This window comes from Kryptolebias marmoratus, linkage group LG4 (assembly GCF_001649575.2).
Source record: "Kryptolebias marmoratus isolate JLee-2015 linkage group LG4, ASM164957v2, whole genome shotgun sequence".
NCBI classification, from domain to species: Eukaryota; Metazoa; Chordata; class Actinopteri; order Cyprinodontiformes; family Rivulidae; genus Kryptolebias; species Kryptolebias marmoratus.
Genome location: NC_051433.1, coordinates 29,828,534 through 29,847,778, shown reverse-complemented (window position 1 = coordinate 29,847,778; position 19,245 = coordinate 29,828,534). Strand labels below are relative to the sequence as shown.

General features: G+C 41.1%; 1 protein-coding gene across 4 annotated transcripts in view; it reads right to left on the bottom strand.

The window, feature by feature from the left end:
- The window catches only part of plxnb1b (plexin b1b), a 93,744-nt gene that overhangs the window by 29,901 nt on the left and 44,598 nt on the right, over window positions 1–19,245 (bottom strand). For all 4 annotated transcript variants that reach the window (XM_037975183.1, XM_037975185.1, XM_037975186.1 and 1 more), the window contains 6 exons: window positions 13,291–13,378; window positions 10,652–11,822; window positions 6,535–6,717; window positions 2,442–2,570; window positions 2,104–2,204; window positions 295–427 (listed from right to left, as the gene is read on the bottom strand). In XM_037975183.1, coding sequence (XP_037831111.1) covers window positions 295–427; window positions 2,104–2,204; window positions 2,442–2,570; window positions 6,535–6,717; window positions 10,652–11,812 — 1,707 coding nt within the window. In that variant the 5' untranslated portion in view covers window positions 11,813–11,822; window positions 13,291–13,378. The remainder of the gene's footprint in view (window positions 1–294; window positions 428–2,103; window positions 2,205–2,441; window positions 2,571–6,534; window positions 6,718–10,651; window positions 11,823–13,290; window positions 13,379–19,245) is intronic.

The window sequence follows — 19,245 nt, the reverse complement described above, 5'->3', positions numbered from 1 at the left end:
ATGCAGCAGATCTCATTTGTGAAAGTTCAGTTAAATGTCACTTAGAAATAAAGCTTGAAAAAGGTAAGAAATTAGATTATTTTTTCATATTTTTCAGAGAATAACTGACAACGTACGTAATTGGGACATATCGTGATACATATCGTTATCGTGATATAAAATTATCCATATCGTGATGTAGGATTTTTTCCATATCGCCCAGCACTAATCTCCATTATATTACGAACAAAGAGAAAATTATGAACAAGCAAATTCTTATTGTTTTTGTTTGCGAGTACCCTGATGTGGACTTACCACCCGGCTCTCCTCCCTGCTGATGTTGAAAGGGTTCAGGTCCTGCACAGCCAAACACTGCTGGTCCATGTCGAAGCTCCACAGCCACTGACCCGACTGCTTCCCACGACTGCACTGAGATTTCAACACACAGCTGCACAGGAAACCAACGAGAAAACCAGACAAAGCTGAGCAGAAGCTTATAAAAGTTAAAACCCAGAGCAAAGAAAAAAATGTTTTAATTTTAAAAGGTGCCAGCGCAGCTTAGCATCCATCCACTTTCTTCTCTAAATCTAAGCTACGACAGCCAGACTCTTTTTTTTATGAATATTTATGAGGTTTATTTTGAAACGTCAGGTCTTGCTCTTTAATTTCTTTTATACTTCAAACACAATTTTTCTTCACTCAAAGTTCTAATCAGCACAAAGCTGCACTCTTCACCAGACAGGCAGACAGAAACACAAACTAAAAAGAAAGCCTCAAACTGTCACTGTGAAAAAACTATAAATTGTATCAAAGAATTCTCAAATCCTCAGTAGCAGAAACATCTTTTAGTCAAACAATGTTTTATTTATTTACCAAAACTTCTGTAGGAGACACAAAGAGTTAAAAATCCTCCGCTCACATACAATGGAGGTCAATGAGTGTTTGAGTGTGTGGACTATGAACTCCGGGGAGATTTGAGAGAAAACCATAAGGCTTATAGCAGCGAGAGACACAATGGATGAAAGAAGACTAAAATACCTACACGTTGATGTATAAACTGTAGAAGTGGAAAGATTGTGGGAATAAGAAGAGTTTGTTTGGAAAAGTTTAGACGGCTCAAAGGGTGATGTGTGTAACATCATCATTCTGAGGTCAAATCTGTAAAAATAACAAAACTTTACCTGTGACTGTGTAAAAACTATTACAGATATCAGAATGTCAGTTCAGTCATGTAAGGTCCGAGTTAAAACTTCAGAAACTGCATTTCCTGTGAAAATGCAGAGTGATTGTTGAGTGCTGGATGACTGATGACATTTAGTGAAGCTAAAACTGAGCTGAAGGTAAACCAAGCAGAACAGAGGTTGAACTGAGCAGAACACAAGCTAAAAGCAGCAAAACTGTAGCTAAAAGGAGCAGAAAAGTAATAAAAAGGAGCAGAAAAGTAATAAAAAGGAGCAGAACAGTAGCTAAAAGGAGCAGAAAAGTAATAAAAAGGAGCAGAACAGTAGCTAAAAGGACAAAAATGAAGAATGCTGAAGCACATTTCAAGGAGAGCAATATTTTTGAAAGACTTGAAGAGATCTAAATGAGAAATTGTATTTCAAGTAAGGTTAAATATTCTGAAAAGTAATAAAGTTACAAAAATCAAACTTCAGAATGCACTGTTCTCAATCAAGCTTCAAGTTTTCATATATGAATGGTTAAAGCAGTTTAAAGTTTTTTCAAGGAAAACCCGAGTGTGAATGCTGAGTCAGCAATCAATCAAGCCTGAACAATTCTACCAGAAAATGAGTCTTAATCAAAAAGAAATAAAATATGAAGAAATCCTTAGTTTTTCTGAATTAAATGCAATCAAAAATGAAAATGGTTGCACAAAGTGGCCCATTTGTGACCCTAACGAGCCTCTATTGTAAGAAGAGTAAATTAATCTGCATGTGAATCTAGCTTTAAAAGCTGAAACGCCACACCCTCTCCTTCTTGAACTGAGAAACGTCCTCAGTCCGGTTGTTTTTGTTTTGTAAGCTGTTTTGGATTTACAAATGATTTAGGATTTTGATTTGATCACATTAACGACTGATGCAGTGCTGGTGGTTAATCCTCCTCCCGGATGGAAGAAGCACTCACCTTCCCTCCAGGACACACCAGCCACAGTAGGGGTCGTGGGCCTGCAGACAGGACTGACAGTCTGGATGCTGCTGGCATTCAGCCACAGGCCTCTTCTGCAGCTGGAACCAGGACAAAACAATCAGACTTGTTCGTGCAAACCATCCACACTAAGCTCCTAAAAATCTGATTACAAAGAATAGATGGCCCACATTTTCCAGTGCAACAATGAAAGTGGAGAATATGGTTGTTAGAGTAATCCCCAGCCTTATGGAATAACTGGGGCAGTAATTTATTTCTCTTTTCTCTGTTCCTACAGAAGAACCGAATGGTGAAGCAGGAGTGCAGTCACTGTGTACCATGTTCCGGGTCATGATGAAGAGATGCTCTTCTTTCTGGTCCAGAATGAGATCAGAGCTGATGGCTGTTTTCTGCTGGATGGAGACCACAGAGTACTCCTCCACCTCACCGTTTGGGCCGAGGAACACCTGAGGGAAGAATCACATCTGTATGAATGAAATGTTTATTTATCAAACTGCTGATTCTAGTCCCACAGTTAAAGAAAACCTGTTAATCACTACGTTGTTCCAAAATCAGACTGTGATTTTTTTTTCCTTTATGCCATTTAATAGGAAAGTGGGGATTCACTGAGATGTTTCTATCTTTGGGTAAAAACAGGAAGTGGCCTTTATAAAATAAGTGAACCCTTTCTCTGCAACCAAAGTGTGGACAGTGAGGAAGAATGCAGCATTTGATCGACTGCTGACCAGAATCACACGGTTTTCAGCTTGAGCTTCAAATGAAAAGAAGAGATTATAACCGCCAAAAAGAAATAACGGACAGATAATAATAAAAAAGAGCACTTAATTCATCTCTGAGAAGGGACAGTTTGAGGACACGGGGGAAGATGAGTCCATTCCTGTGGCAGAGGTTACTGCGGCAGGTCATAAGCTCCTCAGCTGCAGGGCAACAGGAATGAAGGAGATTACCCCTTAGATGATGCTGAAGGTCTTGACCTTGTGGGGCTGTCTTGGTTCATAGTCCTCTTCAGGACCGGGACAACACCTGCAGAGTGGCAGATCGAGGTCTCTACTTTTAAAAAGAGGGACCAGAGAGTGTGTTGCAACCATTGAGGGATCACAGTTTACTCCAGGGTGGAAGGGACACTTCGACTGATTGTCAATCCTTGGACCAGTGGACCGGGTCTTTACCCTGGCAGGTCATGGGAGTTTGATTCTCAAGTGTACATGTGTTTCGTGGATTTGGAGAAGTTTTACAACAATGTTCCTTACAGCATTTAGTGGGGTGTCTTGTGAGAATGCAAGGTTTTTTTTAAGGGTTACAAGTCTTCGTATAACCAAAGACAGAGCAGCGTCCACATTCTGGTTCCCAGTGCAGGCTGGACTCCACCAGGTCTGTCCCTGATCCTGTTTGGGCTGTTAATGGACAAGAGTCGTAGAGAAAAGGGTCTTGCCTCTGCCTTTTTCAGATGTTGTGTTGGAGTCTCCAGGTCATGACCTGCAGCCTGCATGTTGAAGTGGTGTTGCAACCGATGGATGGATGGATGGTGTTGAGGATGCTTCAAAGCTTTTCTACTGGCATCTTTAATAATTAGGCTAACAATCTGTTTTACTGGCTCATTTCATTTGCACTTTAACTGACAGCAGGACTAATTGGTGCATGTAGCTTCTCTCTGTTGAGGTATGGATAATCTGAGTTAAATTTGACTTGCTACAGTGGCGCCTCTTTGTGGATGGCGCTCTTGTCCTTTATTACTCATGAGACAGATCAGCAACAGCTCCATCACACTATTAACAAAAGAATCTGTTTTTCATCAGTAGGTGGCTGTAATAAAAGGTATAGTTGTCACTAACCTAAATCCATTTCTGAGACACACAAATGAAATGGTTTACCTGAGCCATAAGTGAGAGAAAAACAAGAAATAAAAACTTTATCCACAAAAAAAACATGAACAATCTGAACCATCACATTCACCTAAAAACACTTTTTTTTTAATTAGATATTGTCCACCTCATAGCTTATCTACTGACCAGTAACTTAGGGTGGTATATACTATACAGAGCTCTCCTCTGACAGAAAACACTTCTAAAGGATACTACAGTAGATAAAATCTTTAATTTGGGGGGGTACAAAACGAGCTGAAGTAGGTACAATGTGAGGAGCTGTGGATAATAATGTGAGCCCAGTGAGACACAACCAGCCTGTGTGAAGGAGTTTGTCAGTATGGGACAGAGTGACACACAGCCCGAGGGTTAACTGGCTCTGTCTGACGTAACCACAGAGAAATATGTTAATAGGGGTCGTTGTGCTATTTCTGCTGGTGCAGGGGGCCCGGCACAGACCCCACACAAACAGCCAACTGTAGGAAGGAGTCACAATCTGTAACGTCCTGACATTAATGGCCGTTTCTGCTCACTGCTGAAGTTAGAGATGTTATTCTTTAAGCTCTGCCAGAAATCCTAGTTCCTAACAGACAGCTCAGAGTTGTTTAAGCTTCACTGTAAGGACCGTCTGAGGCTCGAACTAGACCCTGACCTCTGTCTGAACCCAGAGAAGACATAACCTCTCTGGTTCTCCTCAGGGACCACTTCAACAGAGCCTTAAATATGGCCAACGTCGTAACAGTCTGAGAGAAAGCAGGTGTATTATAGGTCTTTGCTTGACTATTAAGTATAATTATACGATACTATTGTAATCGACGGCCACCAAAAAGCATGTGTTTTTGTTTGTGTCTGCCTGGACAGATTTGAGTGAACCTTGCAGAAAGTAATCATTAGATGCACGTCTACAACTGATTAACTTTACAGTCATTCTTATTCAAGAACATCATTTTTGTGTAAACAAAACAGAAACCTCAACCAGTTTTACAGACACTGAGCTGAAATTTGGTATAATAGTTGCTGAGAATCATTCACGACACACATTTAGAGCTTAACACCCAATATTGCATGAAACTGCACATAATGTGATTTTAAGTTTTGACCCCCCTCATTCTGATGTTTGTCTATGAAAACATTTTCCTGTTTTTTTGTTATTTTTTGTGGATTTTGTCAACGTTGCACAATGTAGTGCTTCCACAAGTCTCAGCCCACAATTTTTTATAAATATGTAAAGGTTTTTCTTGAACAGAAAAATGGCCATTGTCACCGTTAATAATAATAATAATAATAATAATAATAATAATAATAATAATAATAATAATAGCCTGACATTGGCTTCTTTCTGACCCACCTACAGTAAAGATGTAGACAGATTTGATTTTCTATTTGTGTTTAATGAAACAATCTTTTCAAATTGCTTACAGGTGGTAAAATCAAGTACATTTCAATAATAAATGCACTCTCAGCTATATGAATAGGACATTATGGTCTGTTCCTCCTCCTGATTCAGTTGTATTGGGTGTAGGAGTTATAACTCCTGCCATGGTGGCGTTTTCATGTTTGAACCCTGCAGTCTGTCTCCAGATGGACATGCCTGAGCCTGACTGGGTGGGTGGGTCCCCTTGGCCAGAACACCTGGCCCCTGTGGTTCTGGATCATAGAAGGCCCGGCCCACAGTGCCAATGCTCTGTCTCCACCTGCAGCTTCGCTCTTTGTTTGCTCTTTTTATGGGCTAAATCTTTGAAGATTCATAGTTTGGTAATGTGGAGTACTGAAGGCATCCAGGAAACCTGCAGGCTACAGGGTGTGTGAGAGAGAGAGAAAACCGAGGAGGAGAATCTATCAAAAGGAGCTCTAAATTACTGAATGCCTTTTTATAGCAATAAATAAAATAAACTAAAGACAGATTATAAGCCTAGTATGCCTTGAAGGAATGCATATTGTCTATTGCCTTTCGCACTAAAACTAAAACCATCTTCTGATGGGAAATGATGGAATTTTAATCAAATCTTAAAAATAACATTATGCAACGTCTCAGGCTCAGAGTGTCTATTGGGGGAGACAATCAGCTACTACCACAACCAACTTTAGCTTAATATCTGTAAAAGTGACCAGGTTAGAGCCGTTTTAATGTGAACTAAGGCTGATTAGCTGGGGCGACTCCAGAAGCTGAACAGGTGAATGTGATGATTACTTTCTGAGGGTTTCATTCAAATCTGACAGATGTTCACACACATGCAAACGCAGGCAAAAACATCAGCACCTGCCTTTCACTTTTAACCAACTAGTGATAAATATTCTTGACTAGCACCATAACTCTGCAGGTTATTTTTGAAGAGGTTCATTTTAGATATTGTTTAAGAATAATAAAACTTCAAGTGTAAATCAGCATACAAGAACAGAACAGCAAACACCTAACTCATTTTATCCAATTAGGCTGGAACTAAAATCATCAAATCATCCCAGATAATCCCTCCTAGCTTCTGGCAGGCAGAGAATAATCTCTGTAATCTGAGCACCTGTCTGCCTGAAATCCAAAAAGGCCTGGTACCTTGTGCAGATTCCCCTTGGAGTCTCCCAGGAAGGCGATGGTATGTCCCGGCCTCACGCTGACAGCCACAGCGGTGAAACGGGCCGACGGGCTTTCCAGTATGGTCTTCGCTTCAACAGCGATCCAGCTGGCCATCGGGCTGGGAGTGTGGTCAGAACCACAGGGGTAGGTGCCCAGGGTGTTCTAATGATGGAGATCCAGGAAAAAAAAACAGTCACAACCATGTTTTAAGATGCACACACCAAACTGGATGTAAAATATTGCTTAAAATAAACCACAGGAGCTGTTTTGTCTCGAAAGGAAACCCCTCCAGTGATCTACTGGGGTTTTGTCTGGAAGTACGCCAGGAGCTAAAGTGGACCAGAAGTTCTCCTGCAGGATTTACTGCATGGCTTTAAGGGCTGGGAACAAAACATAACTGGAACGCAGTGACTCTTTGTTTTTGTCTTCACAGTTTGGGGAAAGGGAGTCTTAGCTCTGGTGACAGGAGAAATTTGTTTTTCCATGGAGAACATTTCAGATCAGGGTCACCGCTCCCTCGTCAGGGATTCGAACAACGAGGAAATAAAAGGCAATGAACCTAAGAGCTGTGACTCCTTTGGACAGACTGCATGGTACTGGCTGCTCTGGTGTTATGGATGGTCTGCAAACAATACAGCCTAAGTGAAGTACAGTAACAAACTCATTCTGTTTTCTTCATACCACTGTTAGAAAATAAAAATTTAAAACAAGCAGACATCATGCAGAGAAAATAAAAGATAGGAGGTAACATGTCGTTAGCAAGGCCGGACCTTCCAGGGGGCTTACCTCAAGTTTGGAGCATTATTGTTTTTAATGAATGGATGTTTTCTGAACAACTTGGACTTATTTTCAACGAGGTGCAAAGCCCAGATCACAGAGTCTGCATCAATTAACAGCTGCTTAATGGTTTCTGGGGTCATTTTGTTTAATTTGCTTCAGATATTTTACAGTTTTAAAGAGATAGTCCAGTAAACTTTAAAGAGATGTGCTAATGATTATCAAGTTAGTACTTTATCAGCTCTGACATCATTCATTGAGCACAAAGAATGGAGAAAAAGGCAAAAGTCTTCATTCAGGCTCAGCTAATGGTTGGTCAAACGACAGACAGTTTAGGGGTTTGTTGTTGTGGTTTTTTATATAAAAATCAGGCTTCTAAAGCAAGATTTTTTTTTAAAATGACAGCAGTGTGAAAGAATGCTAAATTGGCTGATTTTAAAGCACTACACTTTTTCATGATATCATTTGTTTAGTTTGTTGCTGTTTTTTCAACCAAACAACATCCAGAGTAAGCTCGGCCTGTTTCCACACGTTTGTCATTGTTCTGCTGCGAAAACTGAGAAACAAAACAAATGTTCTCATGTAGGAGGCGTGGATCAGTGGTTAGAGCAGCCGTCCTCCAATGAGAGAGCTGGAGGTTCGATTCCTGGCAAGACACTGAACTCCTCACTCACAACGCCTCCGATGTGTGCCCCATCGGTGCATGAACAGAGTTTAAAGCTCTGATTAGTCTCTATAAAATGATTTATTCAGATTAGCTGTGTAGAGATTCAGTGCTGTATGATGGGTAAATGAGGGCACAGATTGTGTTGTAAAGCTCTTTGAGTAGCTTGATTGACTAGAAAGGCGCTACATAAACACAGTCCATTTACCATGTAAAAATGTAGAGGTTTAATATCAGATAATGTAGCTTTCTTTCACGCTGAGAATAAGCCTGAAAATCATTTTAAAAAAGAAAGGCCCTCGTTTGGATGAAGAGTTTTGCCTCTTTCTTCATAGTCTGTGCTCTAAACTGATAAGGCACTAACTATTGATACGTATTTGACAAAATATCAGATAAAGTCAATATAGTACTATTACTGTTACTAAATTACTTTAGTCTGTAATTCTGAAGCATAATGGTTAAAATATTAGCAAAAGGAGCAAAATTCTAGTTAAAAGCTAAAAGTATTGAAAAGGTAGTTGAAAGCTAAAAGTAGCAGAACTGACACTGATTCTATATATTTTTACCTCTGCCAAGGAGGTTATGTTTTCAGTAATGTTGGTTTGTTTGTTTGTCCGTTCGTCTGTTAGCAAGATCATTTAAAAACTAATTTTTTGTTGTGATCAGGATCATGATCTGGATTCTACAATTATTTAATGACCCTTTGGCCTTGGTGGAGGTTTCCGTTCTTATATTTTTAACTCTTCTGACACGGGCCTGTATGTTCATCTGGTAAATGTTCAGTTGTTGCAGTTTACTTGATGACATCAGACGGCGTCTCACAGATAAATATTATCGAGACAAAAAGGTCCCCTCTCGTCCTGCCCCAACAGAATGCTCCTGAATTCAGTTTCTGAAAGTTTGCAACCTCTGCCTCTATGATCCATAGAACAACGTGACTGATGAAGGCTATGATCTAGTTTAATAGTTAAATTTAAAGTAGGAGTTTATTTTTGTCCTCTGTGTTCAGAGCAGGACAAAAGCAGATTAAATAAATATGCTAGTTATTTAAACCCCCACCACTCCGAACATTTCAACCTTTCGAGGAACAAATCAAATCTAAATGATGAGAAAAGATGAAACTCAGGATTAAATGTTTCAGCTGTGTGTTATAAGCACTAAGGAATAACAAAGCATGTTTGTGATGGATTAGACTCTGCGTGAGAATCCATCCTTGGTGCAGATGGACTGTCCTGGCAGGGCCTGAATATGACAGAGCTGACTGCGTGTTGTTAGTGTCCAGGGATCAAGTCAAGATTTAACACTAATCACAGTTTAAATCTCTTCAGCTCTCTCAGTGCTGTTCTTCTCTGGATTTCCCTGTTTTTACCTCAATCCTGCAACACTTTCTCATACCTGTCCCTTTCAATTATTTCCTGTTTATATTTTAATCGCATTAGTCATCTGAGTCCCTTTATCTATTGTCCTCTCCCATAAAGACCTGGTCTCTGCCTGCTGTGACTTTATCTGTCCTTGTAAGACCTTCTTAAATATTACCTCTAAAGCTATCCCATTAAGTGCAGCTAATGTCATTAATCGATCTGTCCGGGTCCAGTGGTTGGATTAAACCACTCGCCCTTTGCTACCATTTACAAACGGACAACAGATGAGCTTCAAATACAGCCGAACTGGACAACAAAGTCACAGATCTTTACAGGTTTATAATAAACTAGAAAATGTTCAAGGGTACCGATAAGAGCCAGACTCTCATCTACAAGCTTCAGCTTTAAACTCTAACTTTGCCCTTTAAACTCTTTTTAACTTTAATTCCTAAATTCTTTTGGGGTTTTTGTTAATTTCTGCATAACCTAAAAGTTTTAATTAAAGCAAAATTAACATATGGGGGCCACCCTGATGAACTTCTGCTGCTTAACAGAAGATCCACTGCTGAGACACCGGTTGCCATGGTGATTCCCACCTGGGAGGTGAGGGGCAGTATAGGGCAGCACTCTTCATAAGACAGGCAGACAGAAACACAAACTAGAAATCGAACCTCAAACAAACTGTTGCTGTGTAAAAATGATCATTTGTATAAACAAATTGAACTGAGTTGTCAGAATGTCTGGTGGTCATAGGTATAATATTTATGTTTCTACAGCGTTTTATGTTGGAGATATAAACTCTACCTTTAGTTTTGAAGATCAAATTCTGAGCTCAGATACAATAAAAGTCAATGGGAGTTTGGGTGTGCTCACTCTGCACTCTGAGAAGATAAACTGGATGTTTTAATCCTTGTGATTTAGGATAATTAACAAAAAAAATTCACAGTTTTAGTGTTGATTTGCTTTGAGTTGTTTTTCTTCTTTTATATTCTTAACCATCAATTAAATATACTGTAACAAAATGTTTAAATGCAGAAAACTACAATAAACAAACTGAATATCGTTCAGAATTATTAAAATCAACTGAGTAATCGTTTTAGACCAAATATTTAACTTAACTGGGGACATTTGCAACCTTCATATTTCAGAATTGCATTTCAAAGTGATTCTTCTTTTTTCTTCTTTTTATTTATTATTTTGCTTTTAACCGATTCTCAGTTAAATTAACAATATGTATTCTTAAATGCACCATTTCTGATCATGAGAAACAATCCGTTCTGTCTCCTGATCTTACCTCTGGAAGGTTGGCACAGTTGGATTTGACTTCGTACTCGATGTAGGCTGCCTCCACCGCTCCTTCTCTACCCATCTGGGTGTAGCACAGGTCTCTGGTGGAGTTGATCCTTTGGTCTACATCTTCCAGGTAAAACATGCAAAGCGCTGAGTCTTCACTGGGCCGAGCTGATGAACCCAGGTGAGTGGAGAAGACTCCAAGAAGAATCTCAGAATCCGGACTCTCAGTACCATCCTTAGAGAACCCTAGCTGGACAGCTTGCAGGAGGTTGTAAGTTTTACCTGCTGTGGAACGACAAGTCAGTGGTACTTCCACATATGAGTAATAGGCCTGGTCATCCAAACATACACGGGAGATGTAGGTACGGTACTCTCGCGACTGGGACTTCAGGTCCCGTCTGTAGAAGAGGAAGTACACATGACGACGGTGGGCGAAAGCAGCTACAAAATGATGGTCATATTCTGAGAGACGGCCGGCAACAGCTAACTTTGCCGTCTCCTCGTAGGAAAAAATAGGTTCCTGGGCAAGGTTTCGTGTGGAAATAGGTGGATGGCTGTTTGTGTAACCACGACCTACGAACAGCATTGCCTGTTTGTCAGGATGAGGGCGGACCACAAGTCCAACAGTGCTAACATTGGGGTGGTTAGCTGCCACATACTGGGTATCCACTGGCTTCTCAGTGGAGAAACGTACTGTACTAATGACATTCAGGTCACGCTTCTGGCAGATCCCCTGGTTAACACTCCCACAGGTGATCAGTTCTTCAGAGTAAGGATTAACCAGAAGGAGCTTGTTGTGGTTGTTAGTCTCCCTTGCTTGGGGGCAGTGGCTCTCTGTTACAGGGGGCAAACAGTCTCTGCTGTCTGTGACAGGCCCAGTGTCCTCCTGGATCTTAGGTTGAAGTGATGGATCCAACTGGAACAGATGATCTCGGGCCCCAACATAGACCCAACCCACAGCAGGGTTAGGATGTAGGGCAAGGTGCTCAAATACTGTGTCATTCCTTGTAAAGGTGGGGTAAAGGTCAGAGTAAGATGGTTCCAATCCTCGGACAACACCACTGAGTGATGAAGTGAAGGGCCAGCCAGCCGTTACAAGCAGGAGACTCAGCAGAGTTTGGACCAGGAACCCTGAAAGATGGCACACTGTCCCGGGAGGCATGACAGTAGGGCTGAGGGAAAGAGGATGGTTGAAAATGTTAAAAGTTCATTGTAGGACACAAGAAACCAACATGAGTCATTACTTGCTGACAGTAACATGGTACCAATGTCCTGTAGGTTCATAACATGCAAAGACCACTACTATATGAATATCAATATGCTTGGTCTCTATAACCTTTATTTCATGATGCTATTACCTGCTGGAATCCAAACAAATAATATTTTTCCAAAACTGCATTATTGAAAAGGTGGTGGCAGATATATTCATGTGAGCTAGGATACTGTCAGATAACAACCTGTACAGTAGTCTGACACCCCCTCACTGCAGTCCACCACACCCAGCAGGTTTACAGTCATCTTGTTGCAAATGAATGACTAATGATGCAATGAGGCTGGGAAGTCCAGCTTTAGACTTCTTTCAAAAGCCCCTTTCACCAACCGGTTCCATGACGAGCCCATTATTCAGCTGCCTCCAGCTGTTCAGAAATCTTTAGTCAAACCAAAAACGTCCCGTGATAATGTGAGCTTTCATAAATAAATTCAGCATTGTGGAACCATAAAAGGTGTAGTAGAGTTGACACGGAACACCATATATAAAATGTGCGTCCTGCCTCTCCCATTCTAAATCCTGTGATAGGCTGGCCTCAAAGATTATCACTGCATCACACGCTCAAGCCATGATGCTGCCTTATCCTTTCATGTATCTATTGTTAAGACTCAATTATTATCTCATCTGGCGGCTCAGAGGCTAACAGCAGCAGGTTGACTTCAACTCCCCATATCACCTCAGTTCAAGGGACGCCACCAAGAGGGAACCAGAGGAGCGATGGCCACCCCTAAAAACACTGGTGCACCCTCAGTGGTTCCCCTTTGCCTTATCTCGAGCCCCAAGTTTGCCTTTTTAATTTCCCCTAGGTATATGGGATTAGTAGAACCTCATAAATATATAAAAACAAACATTGTTTTTGAACAACCAGTACTTAAAAATATAAATATATGTTTTAATTTTAAAAGTTTTGTACTTGACGGAGGACAACTGGTCTAAGCTGAAAAGAATAAAACAATGAGGTGCAGAAAGCAAATGTCCTCCTGGGACGCAGGATGTTCTTTTATAAATATAAATTTAGGAGATGACCAGTCCAATAAATTCTGTAGTGATTGCACTGTTTTCAATCAGTAATATCACCTGTAAATAAAATAAACTAAAGTAGACCTAGGCATATCAGAAGCTGATTCCCTAACTCTCTTATTGCCCTATTTTTTAAATAACATATATGACCACAACATAACTAAACTCCAGAAATTCTGTTCTGGCTTTAGGTTTTGGTTTGTCAGCCCAACATTAACAGTGGCCCCATCTTGACAGCAGTGTCCCTGCTCAGTTCTTACGGAAAATACATGGAAATTATATTAAAAATAGACCACTAAAACAGCATTGGAAGAACTCGTTGAATTGAATAAAACCATCTGACTCCTCACCATTTGTTTTCGGCAGTGCTTCACAGAGGTATGTGACCTCTTGACCTCCCAGCAGCTGGAGTTAACAACACATCCTTCTGGATATCACCTGCAGCGCAAAGAAAGGAGAAAATGAATCAGTTTCCACTTCTTTGACAGCCCATAGGATTACTATCATCAAATGGAGTGATACCCACCCCACCACCACCAAACACACACAGGAAGCTGATCATCAGCCGAGGAGTTTGTTAGAAACAGAATCTGATGTTCAAACCCCAGGAGTTTCTTTACTGCAGTCAATTTATTTCTCACCAAAAGTAGGATGTCTAAAGGGATTGTTTAAACCTGGATACAATAACATAAACTGGTAACAAAGTCACTCAGAGAAACTGAGCTGGGAACAAGCCTGGGAGCCCAGGAGGACAGAACCCCTCCATTCTACACAACAATGTCCTGATGAGACACTGAAAAATGATCCCCCTCCTCTTTGTTGTGAATAAACAAGGATGGTGGTTCAGTAAGATACTCGTCCTGCTCTAAATCTGGGCTTACAGAATTATCTCTTTCACAACATTCATTTCAAATGGTGCACTGGAAAAAAACGAACTCTCGTCAGTTCTGGTGTTCCCGACTTATCTTCCTGAGAGCTTGGGGACCTGAAGAGGAGAAAGGTTGCTCTGTTTTGACCTGTTCACTTGGTGAATCCCCTTGAAATGCCATCTTTTTATTCTATATTTGGCATATCCTACTCATAACCACCACGTCTTTCTGCCCATTTCCTCGCCCTCTCAGCATTCCATCGCTGCAGAGATGATCGCTGACAAGTTCAGGCAGATCTCCTGTGAACCTAAGAGGAGGGGAGTTGGATAAAAGATGGAGAAAGTCTGAAAAAGACACTATTCATCCCAACAGAGCAGACCTCCCTCGGTCTGCACACACACCTCCCTGCCACACTGAGAGCCTTAGAAAGCCTGCTTTGTTGGTGCCAATCCTCTGAATGTGGGAATGAGGGTAACAGACTGGCAACAGGCCAAAGACCCCCNCCCCTCCACCCCCAAAAGTTGAAATCTGAAACATATATGTGCCTCCAGTCTCAGAACAAGCAAAAGCAGATGAGGCACACCGCATTCCTAAAAGAGAACCTGAACAAGGAGAGATCCTTTGATCGTTCTGACAGAGACAGGAAGTATTAATGTCTTTGTTAAAGGCTGCTGCTCAGAGGAATTGTGCATTTAATGCTGAGAAAGTGTTCAAGCCAACAAAGCATGGAGAGCATGACTGGCATGTTAATTCATACAAAGTGTTTCTGCTCCCTCATCCAGCCAACTGGGTTTTATTGTGGGATGACGGTAAGTTACTCCAACCAGAGTTACAGAAGTGGATGTAACAAATATCATCTGAAAAACTCCACGCTGTGTTTTACATGAAATTCTCAGCATATTCATTTATTTTAATACAAAATCTGCTTAAAGCTGCACATCAAACACCCAGAAGGTACAGCAACCAAAGCTTCTCCCACTTTGTGTCAGTCTTATTAGGTGAAGGCTTCCTACTCCTGTACGGAATAATTCAATCAGCTTCTGCTTCAGTCACAGTTTCAGACACATGAGAACCAAAGGATGGACTTTTGATTCAATTCCCACACATTTGGCTGAATTCAGGACGACTTTTCTAGGAGGAACTTCAGGATGCCGGTGATGCAACAAGGAAATATGTGGCTTTAATTGCTTTTATCTAAATGTTCCTTCACTTTCAGGTAATAAAGTCCACTTTGTTTCAGGACTGCCTGGACAAGAAGTCCATAACGTATATCCCACAGCGGGTAAACAGTGATGGAAGGAAAAACTGAGGCCATTTGCAAAAATAAAAGAACCAGTACTACGCTAATAAAAACTTCAATACTTCTACACACACAAATAAAAACATTCCCTATTTAGTTTCTGTAACTCCTACTTACAGAAATACGCCTACTTTCATTTTAAAAATGTACCCCAGAAGGTAAGATCAATAATGCCGAGGTGGGTACAAAGAGATCTGAGGCGGGTACCATGTGGGTGGAGATGGGCAATAAAATAACATGCATGGCCTGGAATACAGTTTTGCAAGCGGTGCACATAAATATAGGCTCTGATTTTCAAAAATCGCTGAAAAATGCAGCTGCACAGCTCACTGATTGCTTGGTTGCAAACACCCAGATATCAGTGAATCTGGAACTGAAAATTTGTCCATTTTCTTGCAATTTTCCTGAGATTTTGTGTCTCCAACTCGTCTCCAAAAGTCACAGCCCAGGAAGATACTGGCTTACAAAGTCCACACTGATTAATGCTTTTGAAACACAGTGTTAAACAAAACTGTACTACAGCACAAGCTGTACAAATACTCAAGCAAACGTGACACAGAACTTCTGTTCCTTGTGTAATATTTTTATTACTACATCAAAACTATCAGTTTAATTAGCAAATAATTTTAAAATTTCAGTGTCTTTCAAGGAGAGAGGGAGAATAATGTGGTGTAAGATGAAATAAGCAGATCATGAGAAGTCTCAAGAAACAGTTGATTAAATTTTGGTGTTGATCTGGATGGAACTATTTGTTAATGACGCTGTGGCCTTGGTGGAGGTTTGAGCTCTTCAAGTTTATTTGGAGCAGTGGTCATTATTAGAGATGGGTATTGAATTTCAAACATTCATAGTTAAAATGGACTAAATGGAAGAATTAATGTGATCTCCAGGGCGGTCTTGTTTGTTTGTTTCCTCGGCCTTCTTACCAGCCCCTAGAATTGTTCCCTAACCACCGGAGAGCTTTGTTTTCTGACACAACACCTAACACCCACCTTCCTCTCTTCTCTTGGCCTGATGCAACTTGTGTAGAGGAGGAAGAAGGAAAAACAGTCGGCAGTAGCTGCTAGCTGACACTGCTAACAGCGGACCATTGAGTGAAGCAAATTACAAAGTCCACTGAAACTTTTATTGTGAAGGATTTGTGTTTGTACTCAGTAGTTGAAAACCAGGGCGTGTGCCATTCGGAGCATCACAGCTACACGCTACAACAAGACTAAAATCAAAGTGGTGGAAGCACTGATGAAAGTGGGTAGGACAGCTCTAAAACGTGATGCATGGACACCCATAGTCGCAGAATATAATGTCACTGTACTTGACATTTGTTCATTCAGTTTCCAAAATGTTGCTTGAATGAAAACTGTTCATGCTGCAGTGAAAACATTTAGTTAATTCAGGTCTGACATTCTCTGCTCAGGCTTTTGTTGAAAGTGTGATTACGATACATCAATAATCATTTTATAATCACATCACCTCTGAATCATAGTCAAACCAAATCCTGAGGTGACTAAAGATCCCCACCCCTAGTGTGTGTGTGTGTGTGTGTGTGTGTGTGTGTGTGTGTGTGTGTGTGTGTAGCAGCACGGAAATGTCCTTAGGGGACTTTTGAAAAGAAGTTACTGAACACCGAGACTGGACCAAGACCACATCTGATTCGCTGAAACTGTTCAAACAGAAAGGACGTGTTTGGATTGAATGTTTTCCAAAGGAAAAGATGTAGACTAAAGCAATTTAACATTTACAAATGTAATGAGTTTATTATGTGCAGATGATGGGAACACCATGGTACAAGCTGTCAGACTGAACAACACTACATTCCTGAGAGGCAACATTCAAAGGAGACATCATCCACTTCACTGACTCCACCTTCATTTCCAATTCAGCTGTCCTACAATCTGAAGGGCACAGAGAAAACAAGGAGTGGGTGGGGGCGGCGAGGGGGGCAGAGCACATTTAAACCGACTAAACTGGAAAAGTGACGAAGCAGGGACACAATCAGATTAAAAGAGAGGAAACAACATGAGCAAGTGCAGCGAGTGTTCACTGATGGAATGTGACGACTGAAAATAAACCAGAGGGAGTGAAGGAAGAGGAGGACGAGGAGCCATTAATCACATGGCCTCGTCATAATTTAACCCCCACTCGTTCACACAACACGGGGGAGGGGACGACTTCTAATTACTGTGAACACAAACACCTCCACTGTGGAGCTCTACAAACACACATGCAGCGTGGGCTTGAGTTAAAACACACATCTACAATCAGTTTCCACCAACACGGTGTTTACACAGGAGCCATCCCATAATGAGCACCTACTCAGGTTACACTGCACCGTCCACCTATTCCTACAAACCATGATGCCTTCATAACGCTTGATGTTTTTAGCAACAAACCATCAGAGTAATTATGCACCAGACAAGGAAACGTGAGCTGTTACCTGTTCAGACCTGTCGTTAAAATCAGTTCTGAGCTACCAAACTGCATTTGGACAGTACTAACCACATGTCTGAACGGCTTCAATCCTCTCAGACCATCTTCAGAAGTGGTCCGGACCCCTTTTATTCACATCCATTTGGCACCGTGGACACAATCTGTCCTGATACTTAACGTAGGACCTCCTACTGAGCTGACATGACTCCACACAGCAGAGTGGACATCGATACAACTTTAAAAACTCAGCTCAGCTGCAGGAGGATTAATCAGACCCTCCAGGATTTCGTGATGTTGCGATCGCAACTATTAACGCAAAATCAAGCAAACCCCACGAAATCGCAACTTTGTGCAACTTTGCCCAAAACACAGCAACTTTCCTGCAACTTTAACCCCAAATAACTCAGGAAGAAGATATGTGACGTCACTTCCTGTTAACATCAGAATGCCGGGAGCGTCCAGGAGCAGCGACCGAAGCCAAAATGTGCGCTAATGCTTCACATTTGCCCACAAAGATTTCAGCAAAACACCGCAGTGAAGTTAGTTTGAAGTTGGATGTTGGATATTCGCGCTCCGCGGAGTTAGCGGCGTCTAGCTCACGGCTGACTTAGCCGTCCCTAGGTGAACCGCCGCGCGTGAGAGAGAAGGGCCCGGCAGAGAACGGCTGGCCGACATTAGCATTCCTGTTTCGGGTCAGCCGTGAGCGAGACGCCGCTAACTCCGCGGAGCACGAATATCCAACATCCAACTTAAAACCAACTTCACTGCGGTCGCAAACCAGTTTCCTCCCCAGCTGCAGCTGTTTTGCACGTCCTGCAGTGTAATCATGGAACATAAACGCATCGACAAACACTTTGTGTCTGCAAAACATGTGAGGAGAGCTGCAGACCAGGGACAATCCAGAAATGCTCATGAATGTCAGTTTAGAAGCTATCAAAGTTCTCAAATAAAGCACCTTTTGAGAATGTCAATGTTTGTTGGGAATTATCTTACGAAACTAGGAAGGATTTTTGGTTTATATATTAAAAGTTGTGTTTTTTTATTGATTTTAGTAAAAAAAAATCAAAACTTTTAGGAAAACGCCCCGCGAAATCAGGCATTTTGGCCACAACAATCACAAAAAATGCCCACGAAATCATGGAGGGACTGATTAGAGATGATTTAACAGCAATTCTTGGGAAGATTCTGAAGATGCTAAAAGTTTTTATGAGCTGTTAATCAAGTCTGTTGTGTTGGAATTTTATTAAAGTGGATAACAGGATGTTGCATGGGTGGAGTTTCTGTTTAATTGTTCTGATTGTTTTAGAGCTGACTGGACCCACTGTGGTCACTCTAAGCTATAATGTGATGTGTCAGTCACAGAACAACAGTCTGAGTATTATGGCACAATAATCACATAATTAAACACAGCTCTCTGTGGAGTTTTAGGAGTTAAAATCTGTCTTAGCGCTGACAAATAATTAGGATATTAGACTTACAACTCATCAAAAATGTGACTTAAATGTAACTTAATTAGAGATGACAAATCTGAATAGCCCCTTACAGTCTGTCCACACCTGTCCCTTAAACTATGAGGACAGAGAGGACAATATGAAGAAATGATGATTATTATTAGAACATTTAGCTACTTCATTACCAGGTGTCAATACCTCCTGAAATGACTCATCCCAGAGAGCAAAGGTGTTCATGTGTGAACTAACAGCAGACAT